Raw genomic sequence first — 19,849 nt, 5'->3', positions numbered from 1 at the left:
ATGCGGCTTGGTTGCGATGTTATGTCAGTCGCTCTATTGGTAATCATAACGAATTTCGCGCAAAAGATTATGTAGAAAAAAATAGATTACAACGTTTAACCTGCGACCAGCCTCTGCGGTAAACTTTAGTAGAACCTGAGAACTTAGGCAACAACAGCAACTTAACATGTCGTTATTTGTGCACTCGGTCAGTTTTAGTTCTATTTTTGTATCAGTTAGTTTTATTTGTTCTTATAGATTTTATTTTCAATTTATTTTATTCTTAAATTCTACTAACGTTTACAACAGAGACTGGTCTTTGGAAAAACGTTGTAATCTTATTTTTTTCTACATAAATCTTTGCGCAAAATCCGTTATGATTACCAATGGAGCGACTGCCGTAACATCGCAGCCAAGCCGCATAGACGGAAGAGAACAACTCCCTATAAGTGCAGCTGATGCATTAGGTGCAGTACATCTTGTGACAAGTTGTTGTGTTGCTTGTCCGCTCGACCGGGAGGACAACTCCACAAAAACAACAGTTTGTCAAGACAGGCTAACCTTCGCCATATGACATTGATTCGTTCCAGTGTCACCATAAGGCAAAAATGTCGTATAGAGTCGCAAAAAAATAACGCCTCATCATGCCGTAAAGGTTGACTTGCAACAAAGTTCACATTACAGTTATTTGGTATTAAAAGGTTCACCATGTCTCTTACTCTGCTGTGTTGTAGGTGCCAAATATGTGGAAATGTGATTACAAGCTCTTAAAAGCTCAAAAACAAACAGTTAATCGCCGTTATCACAAGACCGCCGTAGATTAGAATCTCTTTCCAAAACGGTTCAAACGGGAGGTACTTGAACACGATGGCTTCGGTTTACACGTTCATGCAAACTCATTCGTCGAAATATTTACACAAATATACTTCAAGCATTCAATAAAACCATTTTCTATTGTCTTTATGCGTCTATTTCATCGTCATTGAAATGCTGTCACTTTCAGCACTGATATATCAAAACCTACCGTAAAACTTTGTTTAATCTTTTAACCTTAGCTTGAAATGAGTACATATCATCCTCTGATAAACATGAGCAGCCTGTTGGTCACCTGCGCTAGCCGGAAAATGCTGCAAAAATTGTTCGCGGCATTTGGCAGGTAGTATGGGTCACGTGATCAGATTACGACTAGACGATTAGACCAAGCCAAAACAAAACTGTAAAGTAGCGAGCATTTATATTTGATACAGGCTTTTCGGTAAAACCCGAAGCGTTTGTCATAAACTAGTGCTACGATAAGTTTTATATTGAGACCTTTATTGGCCTTTCAATTCATGTGATAACATCACATGTCAAAACAATAACCGCAATGTTTGAGAATGTCATCAAAATAAAGAGATTCCACACTACGGCGTTTTCGTGATGGCGGCGATTCACTGTTCATTTCTGAGCATTTAAGAGCTTGTAATCACATTTCCACATATTTTGCACCTACAACACAGCAAAGTAAGACATGGTGAATCTTTTGATACCAAATAACTGTAATGTGAATTTTGTAGCAAGTCAACCTTTAACAAGTAGAAACTATGCTTTCGTTTACATGTATTTTGTTTAACTTAGTCAATATAATAACCATATCTTCATTTTGCGCAATGTTGTATTTCTACTAAATGATGAAATAAAACACTCACACACGTAAAGCCAAGTTTTAGTATCCTACAAAACTAAACCTAATTTTTTCATCAACCAATCTTTATTACTTGTTTCCAGTTTCGTTTCCACTATAACTTATAACAAATTACGCTGAAGTGAGAGAGAGCGAAGATTACATGTATATCTCTTTTAGGCGTTGTGTAAGAGATTCCAGTGAAAAGCATATATCTGCATCTTTGTTATTCCAACGCATTCAGCAGACCGACAGCCAAATGTGATTTTGAGAAACATTTTCGTTGATGTTGCATGGCGAAAAAATGCCATATGGAGTGGACAAAAAAGATTGTGTTCGACATAAGGCGTGTTCATTGATGCATTTCACATCATGTATTTCATGATTGTGTTCACATCATGCGTTCACATGAGTGTATATACATCATGTGTTCATGTCATGTATTTCATGAATTATGTGTTCTCCGCATCATTCATGAAATGAAGGTCCGTACGTTAAAAAGCATTGTGAGAAATATAATATTGCCACAGGGTGCTGCCACTTGCTGTGGTCTAGGGGCCAGTCTAGTAATACATCAACATCATTCCAGGGACCATAAAAAACCTTCTCACTGGCCTTGACTTGGACATACCTGAGCTTACATGTAGCTCCAAAGAGTCAAATTGATGACACTAGTTTTGATTGCGAGCCAACATACTAGCAAATAATTGTGGGATTTGTCGTGAAAGTGGCACAGCGCATCCGATGCTACATGTATAGTGCATAACTTATATGATCTAATCAAATATCGTGGGTATAATTTGTGTGGGTATAATTTGGCCCAAGGGCATGGGTTTGACACATGTACGCTAAGCAATTCACGCAAACGCTGTCATATAATCACGGAATAAATATCTGAAAGAAAAGGTTAACCCTGTAACTTTTTCTGTATATAGAAATACTAGCTGTGCCACCCAGCGTCGCCGGGGTAATAGAAAAGTCTTTGGACAGAAAATTGATTTGTATTTAACATATAACAACATTTACCATTCTAACTTTCAAACTACATATCATGAGAGAAGTGTTTTGTGTAATTGAAATAAACTAAAATAGAAAATAAAAACAACTGTAAAGGTTTTCAAACTTTGTTAAACAACTTAACTTTCAAACTTCATATCATGAGGAAAAAATTTTGTGCAGGATTAAAAATATAAAAAAAATATATTAAAAACTATATTAAAATTTTAAAAAAACTAAAGGTTTTCAAGCAACTATAAATTTAAAATTTTAGCGACGTAGATCTTTTAATAACGCACAGTAGAACCTCGGTTCTCAAACATAATCTGTTCCAGAAGGTTGTTCGAAAATTGAGTTGTTCGAAATCGGAAAAAGTTTTTCCCATTAGAATAAATGTATGTAAATTTTAATCCGTTCCAAGGCGAGAAAACCTCATCAGTAAAGTATTTTTCGACATTTTACACCATAAACTGTACTGTATACTGCATACTATAAATAAAAAAGAGTAAAGGTAGAGTGTTTAATTTCAATAAAAAAATTTCTATTTATGATGATGGAAAAAGAAAACAAAAGTAAACATTTTGTACGTTTTGCTCTTAAAACATAAAAAACATTAAAGCTTAAGATACAATAATAAAAATTACAGAAGTTGATACTGAAAGAGCAAAAAAAATGCAACAGATCAGTTACGTCAAAAATTGTAGGAAAAAGAAAATATAAACAGCAATGGCACGTTTACTTTACAACTTTGAAGGAGAATCCAAAAGTTGTCATCTAGACAAATGTTTTCATGCCATTTCCGGAGCTGTTTTAATTCCAATGTGCATGCTTTGGATTGTTCTAGAACCACATTTATGTTCGAGATCCGAAATGAACAAATCACAAACTTTTAGAAATAAAGATATAGAATTTATATAGAAATACTTATCATCATGATAATAATACGAAAAACGATATTCTATACATGTCAGCATTCCAAAGAAGTTCCAAAGACAAGTCAATATTTCTATTTCACACTATTAGAAGTATTAGAAATATTATTGGTGTTAATATTATTATTTATTGAAATATTATTGATTTGTTCATACAGTTTGATTGCAACTTCTTGTTTGATGAACATGGAGTAAGAGGCTTATAATAAGAGGCTAACATCTAATATGAAAATAATAGGGCTTGCAGGTGAACGGCGCGCAGGTAAGGTTTTTAGCATCTGAATAATATTTACCTCTTTTTAACATCACAGGGCTGACATTTTCTACAGTCGCAAAGAGAAGATTATCCCGAAATCCATCAAGTGAGAGACAAAGTAAGGAGCCATTGATGAGGTTTTTACTGAAGCCTTGACATATTCTCCTAGACAAGGCCTCTTCCATGTCTAACCTGTAGCAAGGAACAATAGACCCTGATTAACAGGTGTTAGTAAATAGATGTTCTATATATAGATCTTCTATATATAGATGTTCTATATATACATGTATACAAAACCAGCCAAATATTGTAATAGACAACAAGGAGATAAAGAGGCCTGCTATTATAAAAGATACAATGGATCCTCACCATACAACCTTAAAGATGTAGTTGCGTCAAAAATGAAATTAGGACCCATAAAAGGCTAAAACATCAGCTACAATTTGATGCCATTTTTGTCTTTGTAGACCAACCCTGTCCAGAGATATATGCGTTTGAACGAGGCCCTCTTTTAAAAAGCTCACGTTCCAGCGGGTGGCTATTTCGTGACGTCACAAGCTTGTTATCTGAAACGAAACCACAAGCGATAAATATGAGGTCGATTCGTTAGCCAATCATGCGTGCGAAATTTTTATATAGGCCGTAATAAATGTTATCACTCGTAAAACGCGTTGTCTGTGATCTCGAAGATTCTCCTAATTATATCTCATTACTCGTTACTGATTCAACGCGTTTCAACAATTACTAAGTTATACATAGTTTTAAAATGGCTTCAAGTTCGAGCGACCGCTACTCAGAGTTATCTGAGCAACTTTTAGTAAAAGATTAGAGTAGACAGCCTATGGCCAAAGCTGACAGGCGTCAGCAGCGTTTTGCTGCAGAAGAAGACAGAATGGAGGTAAATTAACTTAGAGTCTTCTATACTTTAGTAAATGTAATATTTTTTATAGTCATAAATACATATACTAATTAATAAAATGATAATTCTTTGCTATCTCCAATCATCGTTTCATAGCTTATCTGCCGTTTTACCTAGCTATAATATTTTTTTCGAATTTTCTTTGGTAAATTAGAGTCATGATTACAAATTATTACAAGAAGTGGGTAAAATCGATTGATTATTGCAAATCTTTAATTTCCAGAACCAAAGCTTCGAATCGTTGGCTTAACGTACTTGTGCCTTTATTAAATGTTTATTCGTTTTTAAACCTACACTCGCAATCTATTTAACTCCCAATTTGGAAGCTGTCAATAGATACGCTTTAGAATGACATATATTTATTGCATTTTTTTACTGATTACAGAATGTTTATGTCGTCCCACCAGCCGAAGAAGCTTTGTCAGTGTGGAAACTGCCATAAAGTGGAAAGAGAGACTTGAATGCGTGCTGCATAAGCCATGGTGTTTTGTTTGAGTTTGTTGCAGTAGATGAATTTGTCTTATTGTATCAGCTAATACTATCTGAGTGGCCACGACTTGATGAATATTTTTAATAAAAGTTTTATGCCGAGATGAAAATATTTTTGCTTGTAAAAATTATATAATAAAATAATATTGTTGAAGATAATGCAAAACATGATTTGCAGAATATTGTAGTGTATCAGATATGGTATATGGGTGTCCGCAGAACTGGAGAATGTGAGTTCAAATCCAGTTTGCAGCAGACTTCTCATTCTTAAAACTCTATCCCTGTCTATATTCTTTTCAAAGAGGTGGCTTGCTTATTTCACTAATCTAGTATTCGGTAAGAATACTACTAGCAAGAAACGAGTACGTAGGCAATAGGTAATAGGCGACATAATGTGGGCGGGGCTTATGGGAGGCTGTATATCGTTTGTATGGGTAGATGCAGAACTTTGCTGATACAAAGACCGCGTTCTACAAAAGTGACTTGACAGAATTACCGTAGACCAGTAGAATTGGTAGTCGGTACCCAAATGTTTACACAACATTTGGAGAAAGTGAGTAGAACAAACTTTCAATTTTCGTTATTTGAGGCCTTTTAAACATTCATAATAATGCATCTGTAGCAGGATTTAAAATTTTATTCTAGCCAACACGAGCAAATACAAAATAAGATATATGCCAATAGAGCCGCGTAAGACTAGACTTTTATCGCAAATAGCCGATGTGAATACGAGAGATAGAGACAGGTTGCCAAACGCGTGACATCATTTTTGGCGAGGCTGGGCACGTTTTTGTGGCCTGAGCGTTTTTACGGCGATCAGATTTTTTCGGTTTTAATCTTCAAATATCTTGGCAATGCGATCGCGTAACACAACAAACAACATATCAACTGATAGAGAAAAAAAAATGCTTTCTTTTAAGATCAACTTAAATTTTGACGCAACTACATCTTTAACTTGTTTTGGTGTTGGGATCGAAAGGCGAAAATGTCATTCGGAGGGGTATAGGACCCTATAGTAATTATATAATTTAATGTATTACATTTCATTTTCATATTAATTTGCAAATTGATGTACACAGATGTAAATTGGTCAGGCCGCAAGCACACCGACAGTCAAGTTTAAATTTCCGGAGAGACATCGTTGTTGGTGCTGTATGGTGGGTACTCCACTTCAAAAGGCGAAAAACTGTAAGACAGTACCAAATGACTGCAGCATAGCCAGAAAAGATAAGGTGGAGGGATAAGGTGAAAACGCGGAATTAAATAGCTTTGTTCATTGATAGTCCAAGAAACAAATGGCAGCAAGCGATCAGATTGCATTATCGATCTCGGCCACACAATTCTACCTGCGGTTCACAATTACCAACTAGTCCCAAATTGAAAATTTTTGCTTACCTGTGAACCGAACCTGAGGAATCTAATTATGTTTGTTCCACTGCATTTACTTTCACATCACTATATTTTCGCACTCAGAGCTGCGAAATTAAGTTGCATCGAAATTTTACTTTGAGTGCTACTCACAAAACTAAATACTAGTGAAATATAAGTGTCGTAGGGTTATTCTGGTAGTCATCGGAACATTGGATGTTATACCCTACAGGATGAAATTATTCACGGAGTTAAATTTCGTGAAAATTGTCTTTTCAAGCATATTCGCGGACCAAACTATTCGCGGATGAACACATTCGCAAATAAAATAATCTGTGAAAGCAGCTAGTAATAGAGTAAAACCTTTACGTGCTCATACCACGTGTTTATGTTTCTGTTTAGCTAAGAAATTGATGTCGATCACGCTAAGCTATAAATTTTTGGCTGCATCCAGAGGGTTTCATGAATGTTCATCAATTTGGAGGCACCAAATTTGGTGAACCAACAACTTGTGGTAAGTTTTTTCAACGTTAAGAACTGTAGATTTTTTTTCGATGAAGATACCGTGCCAAATTCCAAATAACTTGTGACAACCTTGAAAAATTTGGAAAGAAGTGTGATGCATTGGCAATGGGCTTAACTTAAAGCACATAAATTCGCAAGCTAAGCAAGTTTTGCGATCCACAAAACTTTATCGAATCCATCGTGCTTGCGAATCATGGAAACGGTACTTGCGATTAATGCGCATTAGATTATTGTTGGCTATTACATTAAAAACATTTTCACGCTTCAGTCGTTTTTATTTCGATTTCAGCAGTCTCAATGCGCCAACGTTCGGAAGTGACAAGACTGCTTAGCTATTTATAGAGTCATTAATTAGGCTAATACTTGACCTATGGGGCCAAGTACTGCTTTTAAATCCGCATGCATCACCAGGTGTTCATTGAAACGCTCGATTGCTAATTAACTCAACTTGCGGATCGGATCGTTCGAATTATGCGAGTCATGGAAACATAGTTAATATGTATATGATTGGGAACTACTAAGATCTTGATGCGAGTGCTGAAACTCTCGGGTCTTTGGTGCGAGACATGTACCAGAGATCTGAAATTAGACATTACCAACCGCCTGGGTTAACTCGAGTGATAAATTTTTTATACGTATAAAAATAACATACATTTAGAAAACCTCTAGCCTGAGATTCCTGCTGTTATGAAGCAGGATATGATAATAACCAAACTAAGTTATTGAACCAGCATGGGACTAAAACGTTAGAAGGTGCTTGGGTCAAGTTGGATATACGTACTAATTAATTGTCTATACAGTGATAGCGTAGTATACCATCATATGGCTTTGCGATGACCCCATGGAAACAGCCGTGTCATTTTTATTCAGTCGTAATTCAGAGCCGCTGTTTAAAAATGAAATACCGATGCGATGTGCCAATCTCTGTGCCATGGAAACAAGCGTAGCGTCACACTTATGTGTGCGAATAGGTCTTGCTTGACCTTGACATAAAGTGTTACACATCCATTGCTGAGTATATTGCCTTATGGAAACCGTCTGCTGTCAACCCAGTGTAGAGATTCAGCACTGGTGCACCCAGGTGTCCCTACAATATCGCTGTATGAAAACCTAGCAATTCCGTTAGATTCATTTCACAGCTCTATTTAAGATCGGACAAGATGTTTGATGTGATGAGACTCACATCCTCTGCCATTGATTTTTCAGGGCAATGTTCTACTCTGAGCATATAGAGTCTGGCACCCAGCTACCATACATAAATATCATACATAATCAAATGAAAGTTTGTACCAAATTTAAGATAATAATAGTACTTGTTTTAGGTTACATATTAAGTACTCATGTTCGTCTGGATATCTAGACTGACCTACATGTATAGGCCTGTCAGTATAGCCGGACTATAGTCTGGGTATGGCTCTCTTGGGGGGGATGGTGGGGGGAGAAAGAGAGTCTGGGACACATAGCGAAAAAAGGGTAAGATAACTTCTGCAAAACGAGTGACATATGTTACGTATGACGCTCAGACTGATACTAATGAAAGCGTGTCAATAGATTCAGATCTCACGATGTATTAGATGTGGCGCGTTTAAAAGCCTATCGTCACGGTAACGTGACTTGATCTAGTATAAGGCCCTGTTTTTGATAGGCTGGGTGGTTACATAATACCCGGTTTGATAACAAACCATTAAGAACCATAGGTTACTATTCTCTTGCCTTTTCACATTTGCAGTTTCATTTCATATACTGATAAAAAAATGGAGCGATTCAAAAGTCATCTATCAAAGCTAGGCATAGTCACGCTGAGACCAGAACAGTCTCAAGCTTTACAACATATTATCACAGGTTTTGACCAATTTATAGTTCTTCCTACTAGCTTCGGAAAGAGTATTTACTTTCAGGTAGCAACGTTTCGCAGTGGTAGGTCCGAGTTGATCATAATAACTGTCGCGAGTAATCATAATACTTGCGAGTAAAATACAACTGAGATTACTTTTTACTACATAAACCTTTCTTTACTAGCAGCGTGCAATTAATTTTTGTTGTTCTATTGCTATTCGTTTGCTATGTTTGTATTGCTATTGTGAAATTTTTTTATTTAATTTTTTATTATAATTAAATCAAAACATAATTAATTAAACATATGAAATAATATAACTCCCGTGATTGATTTATTATGCAACCAAAATTTCATACTTATCAACCAGCATTTGTTTACTGCCAATTCAGATTAAAAATAATACATAATACTCGCGTAGACCATAAATAAGACCGTCACATGATACTCCTTCAGAAATAACGATTGTGATATTAGCGACTGCAGAAGTCGACTTTTAGAGTTGTCTTCCCCGGGTGTTGCTATATGTGTCCCAGGCTCTCTTTCTCCCCCCCAAAAGAGCCATGCCCAGGCTAGCCAGACTACCTCCCCCACTATTAGTCCATTTCATAGATGGTTACCTGTATATATTATGCACTGTTTGAAATTGCTTGTACAGTTTAATTGTTATTACTATATAGTTATTTTACCAATTCCCATGATGCAACACAAATACCCTTTCCTATTTATTGTCAGAGTAGCAACAATAACATATTTTATGCATTTTAGGAAGTTTTGCTAAGGATGACAGCCATGTCACAGATGTATTTCGTTGCTTTCTATCACAAATATATAATAGACATTTCGATATGCCTTCCAAAGCCACCCTAAGCTCAATACTGCTAAGTCATCAGAGCTCTCCGCGCTCATTCCGTCACCGGAACTTGATCTAATGCAATTGATTATGTCTACATTGGCAGTAGATTATTATGAGTGTCACGATGCGAACACACTGCTGCGTAGTCATTGACTCGGTCAGGGGAATTCTGAAGAGGGGGAATTTTGCAACAAAAAGCTTTGATAAGGGTATTTCATGTATTGATTAAGCTCTCAAGGTTCCTTTATACTCCAGCCTATAAACAACCAGCAATACACAGGGCTAAAATTATCTTAGGCTTAATTTACACGAACTTGTCAACTCCTGCGATTAGAATGATTATAGTGAGTCAAACTGGAAACAGAATTTTCAAAACTACGGTTGGTGATGATAATGAAACGAAAATGGTTTTCCTGTACTTGCTTATTGCTCGTGATTATCATTTTCCAGTTCAACTTCTGATATTGCCACGATTCTATTCCTAACTCATTCACAATCTTGCGCATATGTTTTTCCCAAAAGCTCATTGGCTATTTACTGTTTTAAGAGAAGCTCATTGGCTGTTTACTGTTTTAAGAGAAGCTCATTGGCTATTTACTGTTTTAAGAGAAGCTCATTGGCTATTTACTGCTTTAAGAGAAGCTCATTGGCTATTTACTGTTTTAAGATAATTGCAGCTCACTTTAGTTTCTCATAGCAGTGAAATACTGGCTTGTAACCAAAAGGTTTTAGACCAACAATGTTTAAACAGGTTTGTACTGGCTTTCAATAAAACACGATTGAAATCAAAGACTAGAAAATTCATTTGATTTTTTGCCCGGTGCTGCTGGATGAAGCTGAATTCTAAAATGAGGGGAATTTTGCAAAACAAAAGCTTTAATAAGGGTATTTCTCCTGTTGATTATGCCCTCAAGGTTAATTTATACTCCGCCTATAAACAAATACCAAGGCAGGTGGCTAAATTTATTTTAAGCCTAATTTACACGACTGCTAAACTCCACCGATTCAATACTATTCCAGCAGCCTCCAAACGAGAAGGCTAATACAATCAATTCTCTTTATGCTTTCACGACTCTGCAGTGTGCTACCATGGTAGAATGGTTCTCACCTTCATCGACCCGAAAACAAATTCATCATATACCATACTATATTACAACTGCATCTCAAAGTAATATTGTGATTATTATTAGCTGACTGGCGCAGATGTTCCAGTGTCAGCCTACGAAGCTAAAAATTGAGAGTTTGATTCCCACACAACGCTAACTTTTTTCAACCTTACATTGCGGCTTTTTACAGACGAATAGACACAGCTTTTATTACAGTACAGATAGACAGGTGATAAGAAGTAACCTTTTCACAGCAAGACTAAATTATCAGGTCGTTTGCATCATGCTGCATCGATGCATAATCGTAAAATTACTAGTAACTCTGATTCACGCTTCTACGTTTGTTAGTGAGGAGAACTGGCTGACACTATTCCATCCTCTTATGGAGAAAATTGAGTATTTAAAGGTTGACTTGCAATAAAATTCACATTACAGTTATTTGGTATCAAAAAATTCACCATGTCTTACTCTGCTGTTTTGTAGGTACAAAATATATGGAAATGTGATTATATGCTCTTTTACAAGCTCAAAAACCGTAGATTTTGTTGATGATACTGCAACTGCGCCCAATATCGCGGTACTGCCAAGCCGTTTTTAATATTTGCAAAATTAAGTAATAGGTATACATTTTCTTATAGATATACATTTATTTCTATGACGACCAAATAAAATCTGTTTAGATTTTTAAATTCAGCATAATTTTTTAGATATAAATACAGAAATCAAGATAAATATCACAACTTCTTGATATTGGTTGCTATGACCAATGATATACAGCCCCAGCCTGTGTATATTACATAGCAGCTTGCCATTTTACTTCTAATATTGCATTTCTACTATTGCAGGGAGAGATAAACATATAATCCTTTCCTTTCATTATTGATGTTTGTTGTACATGGTAACACCCAGTACATTACAGCTACCACTGCAGCTACCATTGCAGTTCTCCTATTGCACTGCAGTACCATTTGACTGCTAATATTGCATTTCTCAGCTGACAGTACCCTTTCTTTTTATATTATCACTTTGGTCATGGGCTGTATGACAGTGGAATTTCTAGTGCCTATATTCATTATATCGGTTAAAATACGCATGGCTTTGCATCACACGTAACGATTACCAACTAGCCTCACTATATGAATGCTGACTAGTACGACAACCACCGGTATCAGACTACTGAGCATTGCACAGGTACTAAAACAGACCAGACAGATGTAATACAGTTTCAATGAATATATGGTTGCTGGCCAGGTTTTATCAACAATTGAAAGTCAAATTTCTTACAGTACAAAGAAGGTCATTCCATCGCGTCCGAATCGCGGAGAGATAATTCTCAAGTTGCGATATAAAGCTTTAACATTCTCTGTTCGGCGACTTTCAGCTGGAGTTTGTGCACTACCGGACTCAACTTCGCATATCCTTTGAATACCCTTTTGTAAACCTGACACCATGTCCTTTCTGAGAAGGTGGAACTGGATAGACAGGTATTCCTCTGAGCTGCTATAAGCTACAAATAATATTTCTTATGTAACTTGAAGTGTGCCAAGTCACAAAAACTTACAATATATCAGCTAACACTATACTAGTAACATTAGACTACCAACACTAGACTACTAACACTAGACTACTACCACTAGACCACTAACACTAGACTACAAACACTAGACTACTAACACTAGACTACAAACACTAGACTACTAACACTAGACTACTAACACTAGACTACTAACACTAGACTACTAACACTAGACTACTAACATTAGACTACTAACACTAGACTACTAACACTAGACTACTAACACTAGACTACTAACACTAGACTACTAACACTAGACTACTAACACTAGACTACTAACACTAGACTACTAACACTAGACTACTAAAATTAGACTACTAACACTAGACTACTAACATTAGACTACTAACACTAGACTACTAACACTAGACTACTAACAAAAATAGGAATAGCGCATGTGCAAAGGCAGGTACACAGTATATACATAACGTGTATATGTCTATGCAAGTATTAAGTATATGTTTGTGTGCAGGTGCTGTTGGGACTAGCATAAGTAGATGTTCATAGAATATATGCACTTACACAGGCATACCAGGCATATGTGCACATGAAATCAATACATCTATCCACTCCCAATATCTATGATTATTCACAAAATGAATCTGTGTACCTCCACTTGTTTTATTCTTTTCAATTCTCTCATCTTGCTGAGCCGCTTGAATGTCAGCTTTGGTGGGTGCGACAGCTAGTTGTGTGAAATGACTTGCTGACGTGAAGCCTCTAGAACTGTCTAATGTCGAGATGCGTCTAGAACTGGCTAATGTCGAGATGCGTCTAGCACTGGCTAATGTTGGGATGCTTCCGGTACTGTCTAGTGTCGAGATGCTTCTAGAACTGGCTAATGTCGAGATGCGTCTAGAACTGTCTAATGTCGAGATGCGTCTAGAACTGTATAATGAAAATGTGTATACGAGCATTAGGAGTTAATTATTGATGTTGTGAGTCAAGTTATAGTTTAAAATTTATAGTTTGACATGTTTGAGCGTGTGCACATTCACTAAAGGTTAACTCTTTCGCTGCCGAATGTATTTCTAGCTCTGCCCGAATTCTTTTTTTTCTATTCACACAAAATTATGTTGACACAACGTCACTAATTTTGTGATAACTTGAAAAAGATGAAAGATATCCACTTAATTTAAAAAACAGGTTGTTAAAAATACTTAATTAGGAAATAGAGAAGAAATAAATAAAGACCTTTAATTAATTTCATTAAAAACGGCAAAACTCCTATATACTTTACCAGCGATATTTTGCCAGCACTTTCGATAGTCATATTTTGACTGTCGCCATAATATTCGACTACTATTTCAGTTTTTCACATGAAATACATGCACTAAAAGAGTCAGAATCACTCGATATAAAGTTACTGGAGTTCCAATAACTAAGAAGCTTCTACAGCTTAAACGATCGCGGTGTTCTTTTTTGGCTGTGATTTTTCTGCAGTGAACTTTCCGTTTAATAATCAGTGAACCGCTAGTGAGAGGCCTGCTGATCAGTCTATATCGTTAGCAACAAGCTTGTTTTTTTGGAGACCAGATCTTATTGGTCAATCTGAAGCGAAAGCTGAGTAATTATAAATAAACTAACGTACTGTCTAAAAGCCGATGTATCGGCTTCCGGCCACAAAGATAAAATAACCCGAGCCGATGTACCGGCTTGCGGTAGCAAAAAAGTTAACAGCACTAGAGCCCATAGTGTCTGGAGCTGACGGCTATTCAATAGGATACAAGCTAAAATGCAATGAATAGTTTTACTTCCTGTCACATGATGATATTGAGTCAACATCGCTATGTGATTTTTTAAAATATTTAATGTTAAAATGATTCAAACAAATGTGTTATCAGTAATTTTAAACAATTCTTTCTAATGAAATTAATTTACTTATTTGTAAAGAAAATTGACGCTGTTGGACCAATAAAAAGCTAACATGTTTCACCAAACCTAGTAATGAATTGTTTCATCCTAGTGAAATCGTAACTCTTAGCATTCTATGTTATCCAATGGGAAGTCTTATTGCACCTGTAGCAGTTGCAACAAGACCTCCCATTGGGTGAGTTTATGAGTGTATCAAGTTTGTATGTTGTCTCATATGTTTTGACAAGAATTGATTGTAAATGTTTCTTTTCATAGACATGGATGATTCCATTTCACTATATCACAATATCATACTCACAAAAACCTTTGCAACAGTTGATCATAGAAGAGCTATACAAGGACAATAGTAATAAATGTTGCAACAAGAAATAATTATGATAATAAATAATAATATAATACATATCAGTATGTCTAAATACATAAATAATTATATATATGATTATCTATATAATTAATAAATAATTATATATATGATTATCTATATAATTAATAAATAATTATATATATAATTATTTTACAATGATTATTATTATTTTTTTAATTATATTATTATTAAATTTATAAATACATTATCAATTATTAAATAATTATATATATAATTATTTTACAATGATTATTATTATTTTTTTAATTACATTATTATTATTATTAAGTTTATAAATATACAGTAATACTTCAACTTACGAGTGCTCCAACATACGAGAAACTTGAGATGCGAGCCAGCTTTTAAGCAAGTTTTAGCACTCACATACGAGCCATGTTTGAGATACGAGCACGTGAGTCAGTTGCCAAGTATGCCGGAGGTGTTTTATGAGAACAGCATCAATCTGTATTTTTCAACTGCTCAGGTTATACTTTTGTCCCGTCTTTTTGTACGCGCTTTTCAGTGCAGAATTATGTGAATTAAAAGTACTGCACGTAAACCGAAAGTTGGCCAGTTAAATGAAAAATAATGCAAAGAAAAACCAAATGATAACAATTGATATTAAACGGAAAACTATTAATAAATATGCGAAATATGTATGCATGATTGAGCAAGCTCAGCAATATGACAGAAATACATCCACAATTATCAAACAGACGCATTATATTCAGGGCATTTAGCTCGCAAATGACTAACCATAGTTTTTAAACGGCGTAGCGATCTTCACGACCGCTGATGGAGAGACCGCTCAGGCATTGTATAAAAGATAAACAATTGGTCGGTGACAGCGTAATTGAAACGACGCTTTTTGAAAAGGCCGGTGCTATCTATCAAAACTATAAAAATAGACATTCGGACCAGTTGGCTAGTGGTCGTGCATTAAACCTTTGTGACGACACCTGTGTTCATCCTAATCGCAACATGTTGAAAGGGCGACAAAGGCAAACGTCCTTGGATAGGTTTATCTTAAAACGGCCGACTAGTCGTGAAAGCGAAACAATGGAAAAATAGCTAACCAGCGAGAAACTTCAAACTATGAACGCCGAAGAAATTTTAATTACGTTAAGTTAAAAATGAAAGTTTGCTTTTAGATTTGCTTCTAAGTTTGTCTTTTAAGACTTTGATGAAATCCAAATTTATCAAAGTCAACTGTTGTAATAAAGGATAACTTATATATATATATAAATATATATATCTCTCTCTCTGGCAAATGCTAGCGTTGGCTGCTATTGTACATGTATATATGTATTTAATTTTACATTTTAATTTATCACATTTCCTTGCATTATCTTTTATTTGTTTCTTTTTGAAAGCATGTGGTAAGTTAGGACAATAACCAACATGTTCTTTCTGTTACAATATATTGTTTTGAGTGTTTTATTTGCATTTTCTAGAGTATAGAAACCAATCAATATATATTTAATTGTTCTATATATAAATAAATTGCACCAACATACGAGTAAATTGACATACGAGCTCAGTCTTGGAATGCATTAAGCTCGTAAGTCGAAGTATGACTGTATTAAGAATTATTTAAATAATTATATATATATATATAATTAATTAATTATATACATAACTCGATATTATAAAATCATTACCACAATTAATCATTGGCCCTAGAAGAGCTGTACAGAGACAGTAGTAACTATAAACAGCGCTAAGGAATAACTGTCTTTATGAATGTTTATGACTAACAGACACTCGGTTACACTTTTAACCCTGAAGTATGCAATTTTTGGGAGTTTCTCCTCCTCGTGAGTGAATAAATTTTGAACTTTGTGAACCCGTAATAAAAACTTATCAGTAGACAATTCTCTACAGAACTCCACCTTTTTTAATACTTTCTCTAATAAAACCTTCTGTACGAGAAGGATTGAAAAATACAGCGCCACCCTTTTATTGAACGCCACCTCTTTTTGACCGTTGCTTTGACATTCTTTAAAACATTCAAAATTTATGATGGATGATTAGAAGGTTCTTCATGAGCGGCGTACGACGTACCCTAGGACACTTATGTATTCGCCTCATCTAACTTTCGCGTTTTCGCGGAGTCATCCTCTCGCGAAAATTTCATGAGCAAAACTAAACTATCATAACGAACGAGCGAAAACGCGAAATTAAATAGCTTTGTTCATTCATAGTCCAAGAAACAAATGGCAGCAAGCGATCAAATTGCATCATCGATCTCGGCCACACAATTCTAAATGCGGTTCACAATTACAAGCTAGTTCCAAATTGAAAAAAGTTTTCTTACGGTGAACCGAACCTGAGGAATCTAATTATGTTTGTTCCACTGCTTTTATTTTCGCACTATATTTTATTTCATCACTATATTTTCGCACTCATCAGAGCTGCGAAATTAAGTTGCAGCGAAATTTTACTCTGCATGCTACTCACGAAACTAACTACTAGCGAAATATAAGTGTCCCAGAGTAGTAGCACCTGGAGATGCCATTGTTACCGGCGTGTTGTCTTTAAACTCCAAAGTATTTCGGTTTTTCTCCTAATTTTCAAAGCAACACTATCGAAATAAGTAATAATTCTATCAGTCTAATATGTCCTACTTGAAGTAGCACTTGTTGAATTCGGCTGGTACTTCACTGACGTCAGCGACATTACTAAAAGGACAAAATAAGGTGACAAATGCTGCCTCACCGGTCAAAGGTTCATTTAGGTGATTTATGTTGCAAGAATCAATTTGAAAAATTTAGGGTAAAGCCATGGTCACACGATGGCCGAACCGAACCGACTTAAGTTTGGTTCGGTTCGGCTAAGCCACATGTCACACAACATCCGAAGTCACTTCACTTCCTTGATACCATACGCATGGAGACAGGGCAGTTTCATTTGTAGTTTTTATGTATTTGAGCTAAAGATTTCTATTGTAAACAAAAAAAACTTTGAACAATTATTAATTACAATTACGCAGCAGATTTATAAGAATAACTTCTGTATATCTGCCACAATAGTAACCGACATATATACAGAAGTTTCTTCCCGGCGATAGCGTAGTGACACGCCCCATATGTCGCTGCAACATCGTCATAGAAACAGTCGCGTCATTCTCATTCTGTTGCGATTCAGTCTCGCTACTTGGTAGTTGTTATATATTTAGTAGGTGCTCTATATTTACCGATTCTGTGTCACTACTTGGTGCTCTATATTTACCGATTCTGTGTCACTACTTGGTGCTCTATATTTATCGATTCTGTGTCACTACTTGGTGCTCTATGTTAATCGATTTCTAACAAAATTGTCCCAAATCTAATTATCTTATCTACCCGTAGGTTCTTGTACTTTATATTATGCGACCTGACCTCCGCTATCACAGAATAATTCACTTATAGTTTATTGCTTCCGCAAACAAGGTTAACGAGGAAAATGATTTTCTTATTAAAAATGATGATGGTGTTTAGTACCAGGAGAGCATAGTGTTTCATCACCTTTTCCGCAGATTAGCTCATATATTAAAAACTCAGTAAATAAATTTTTGAAAGACTTTAAATGAGTGAAGTTATGTTAATGTTGCTTATGTTAATCAATTAACATAAGCAACTAACAATTACACACTCGATATTTAGCAGCAGATATGTTTGAGGGTAATGTTACCTGATATGGACAGGTACGACCAGTGTTTAAATGAGATAACTGTCTTTTTAGATATTTGCTGTCTGAAATACTCAAGATTGCTTCTCCAATCTGCCTGACTATCCACTACATTCTGACATTCTCAAAAAATCACTGCACCATATACCAGACACCAACACCTTCCCAATTTACATTATAGAACAGCCTTATGCAAAAAAGCTTTTCCTTTCAATACACATATTTTACTTAAAGTTTATTATTTTTCGTTTTCATTTTTATCTTGGTTTTGACGCATGGTCTAATTTGCTCTGAATGGCATTTACCAGTGTAAATAAAGTTAATATCTATCTGAGTATGGATATCTACTCGAACTAGAAATTCCATGTGCAAAATTATTTTGTGTAACCACATAGGCCTATACTATGTACAATTTTTACACTGCTGGTCATAAGAAGAATGTATTGATTATTTTATACTTTATACTAAATTTATTACTTTATATTAAACGGATGCAGCCCAGGATACGAAAATGGCTTTAGAAGTTCTATTGGACCACATAAGCTAACATTTTGATTGTTCTCATAATTTGGTTAGTCATCAATATTTTTTAAACTTCAGTATTTATAAAAAAAATTGTTTGCATGAACTGTCATGGTTTTACTTACCTTGTCGACCCTGGTCGGGGCGGTCCTCCTAAAGTCAACCTATCAAATGCTTCCTGCATTTTGTCTCGTCTTGCTAGCGTCTCCAGCTGACGACTGCGAGCAAGACTTCCTACACTCGAGCTATAACTGACACGAATGCCCTTATCTCTTCGTTCACCGATGCCATAACCCCTCGTGTCGTCAGGTTCAGCGTTGTTTAATACTCTTCCACCTCTCGATAGCATTTCGACCTGCTACCGCCTCCTTGACTGGACAGCTTATGTGCCAGAACTACTCTTCGACTGAAGCAACGTCCGTAATTGCGGGGAATTTCCCTCGCAGGTTTTTGTGCGTAGAAACTGTCGTTGAGTCATCAATTCACGAGCCTCAGTCACTTGCCAAAGGCTGTTGGATAGATGTGCAGCTAAAAATAGCAACTACTGGTCGCAGCATTGGACAGTGGTGCCGAACTGTATTCAGAATTTTGTTAGCGGCTTCGGCCAATCATGTGTGATGTTTTGTTTGAAGAACCTTAGCAGTTAAAGAAGTACAATGAATCACTATGTTTCCATGGTGCGCAGTACTGCGCAGCAGCCCCCTCCGAAGTCGAGGGGATTGTACGTTTCCATGCTGCGCAGTGGTTTTCAGCAAATTAGCAGAGAAAAGAAATTGTATTAATCGAATCGCCTGATGAAGAAATTGAATCGATCATGGATATCGAACGTCAGAAACGGTCTTTTTATGCTTCTGTCATCATTATACTTTTATTTACAATACACATTCACAAGGTTTTACAAACCTTAACACAATTTTTTA

General features: G+C 35.8%; 1 protein-coding gene across 1 annotated transcript in view; it reads right to left on the bottom strand.

The window, feature by feature from the left end:
• The window catches only part of LOC137402252 (NFX1-type zinc finger-containing protein 1-like), a 74,987-nt gene extending 55,709 nt beyond the window's left edge, over positions 1–19,278 (bottom strand). The window contains exons 1-4 of the mRNA XM_068088748.1: positions 19,055–19,278; positions 13,110–13,387; positions 12,208–12,430; positions 3,864–4,018 (exon numbers count right to left, since the gene is read on the bottom strand). Coding sequence (XP_067944849.1) covers positions 3,864–4,018; positions 12,208–12,430; positions 13,110–13,387; positions 19,055–19,278 — 880 coding nt within the window. The remainder of the gene's footprint in view (positions 1–3,863; positions 4,019–12,207; positions 12,431–13,109; positions 13,388–19,054) is intronic.
• Between the last annotated feature and the right edge of the window lie 571 nt (positions 19,279–19,849).

The sequence above is a fragment of the Watersipora subatra genome, chromosome 8 (assembly GCF_963576615.1).
Source record: "Watersipora subatra chromosome 8, tzWatSuba1.1, whole genome shotgun sequence".
NCBI classification, from domain to species: domain Eukaryota; kingdom Metazoa; phylum Bryozoa; class Gymnolaemata; order Cheilostomatida; family Watersiporidae; genus Watersipora; species Watersipora subatra.
Note: the sequence above shows the minus strand (reverse complement) of the source record. Positions and strands in the feature narration are given on the sequence as shown.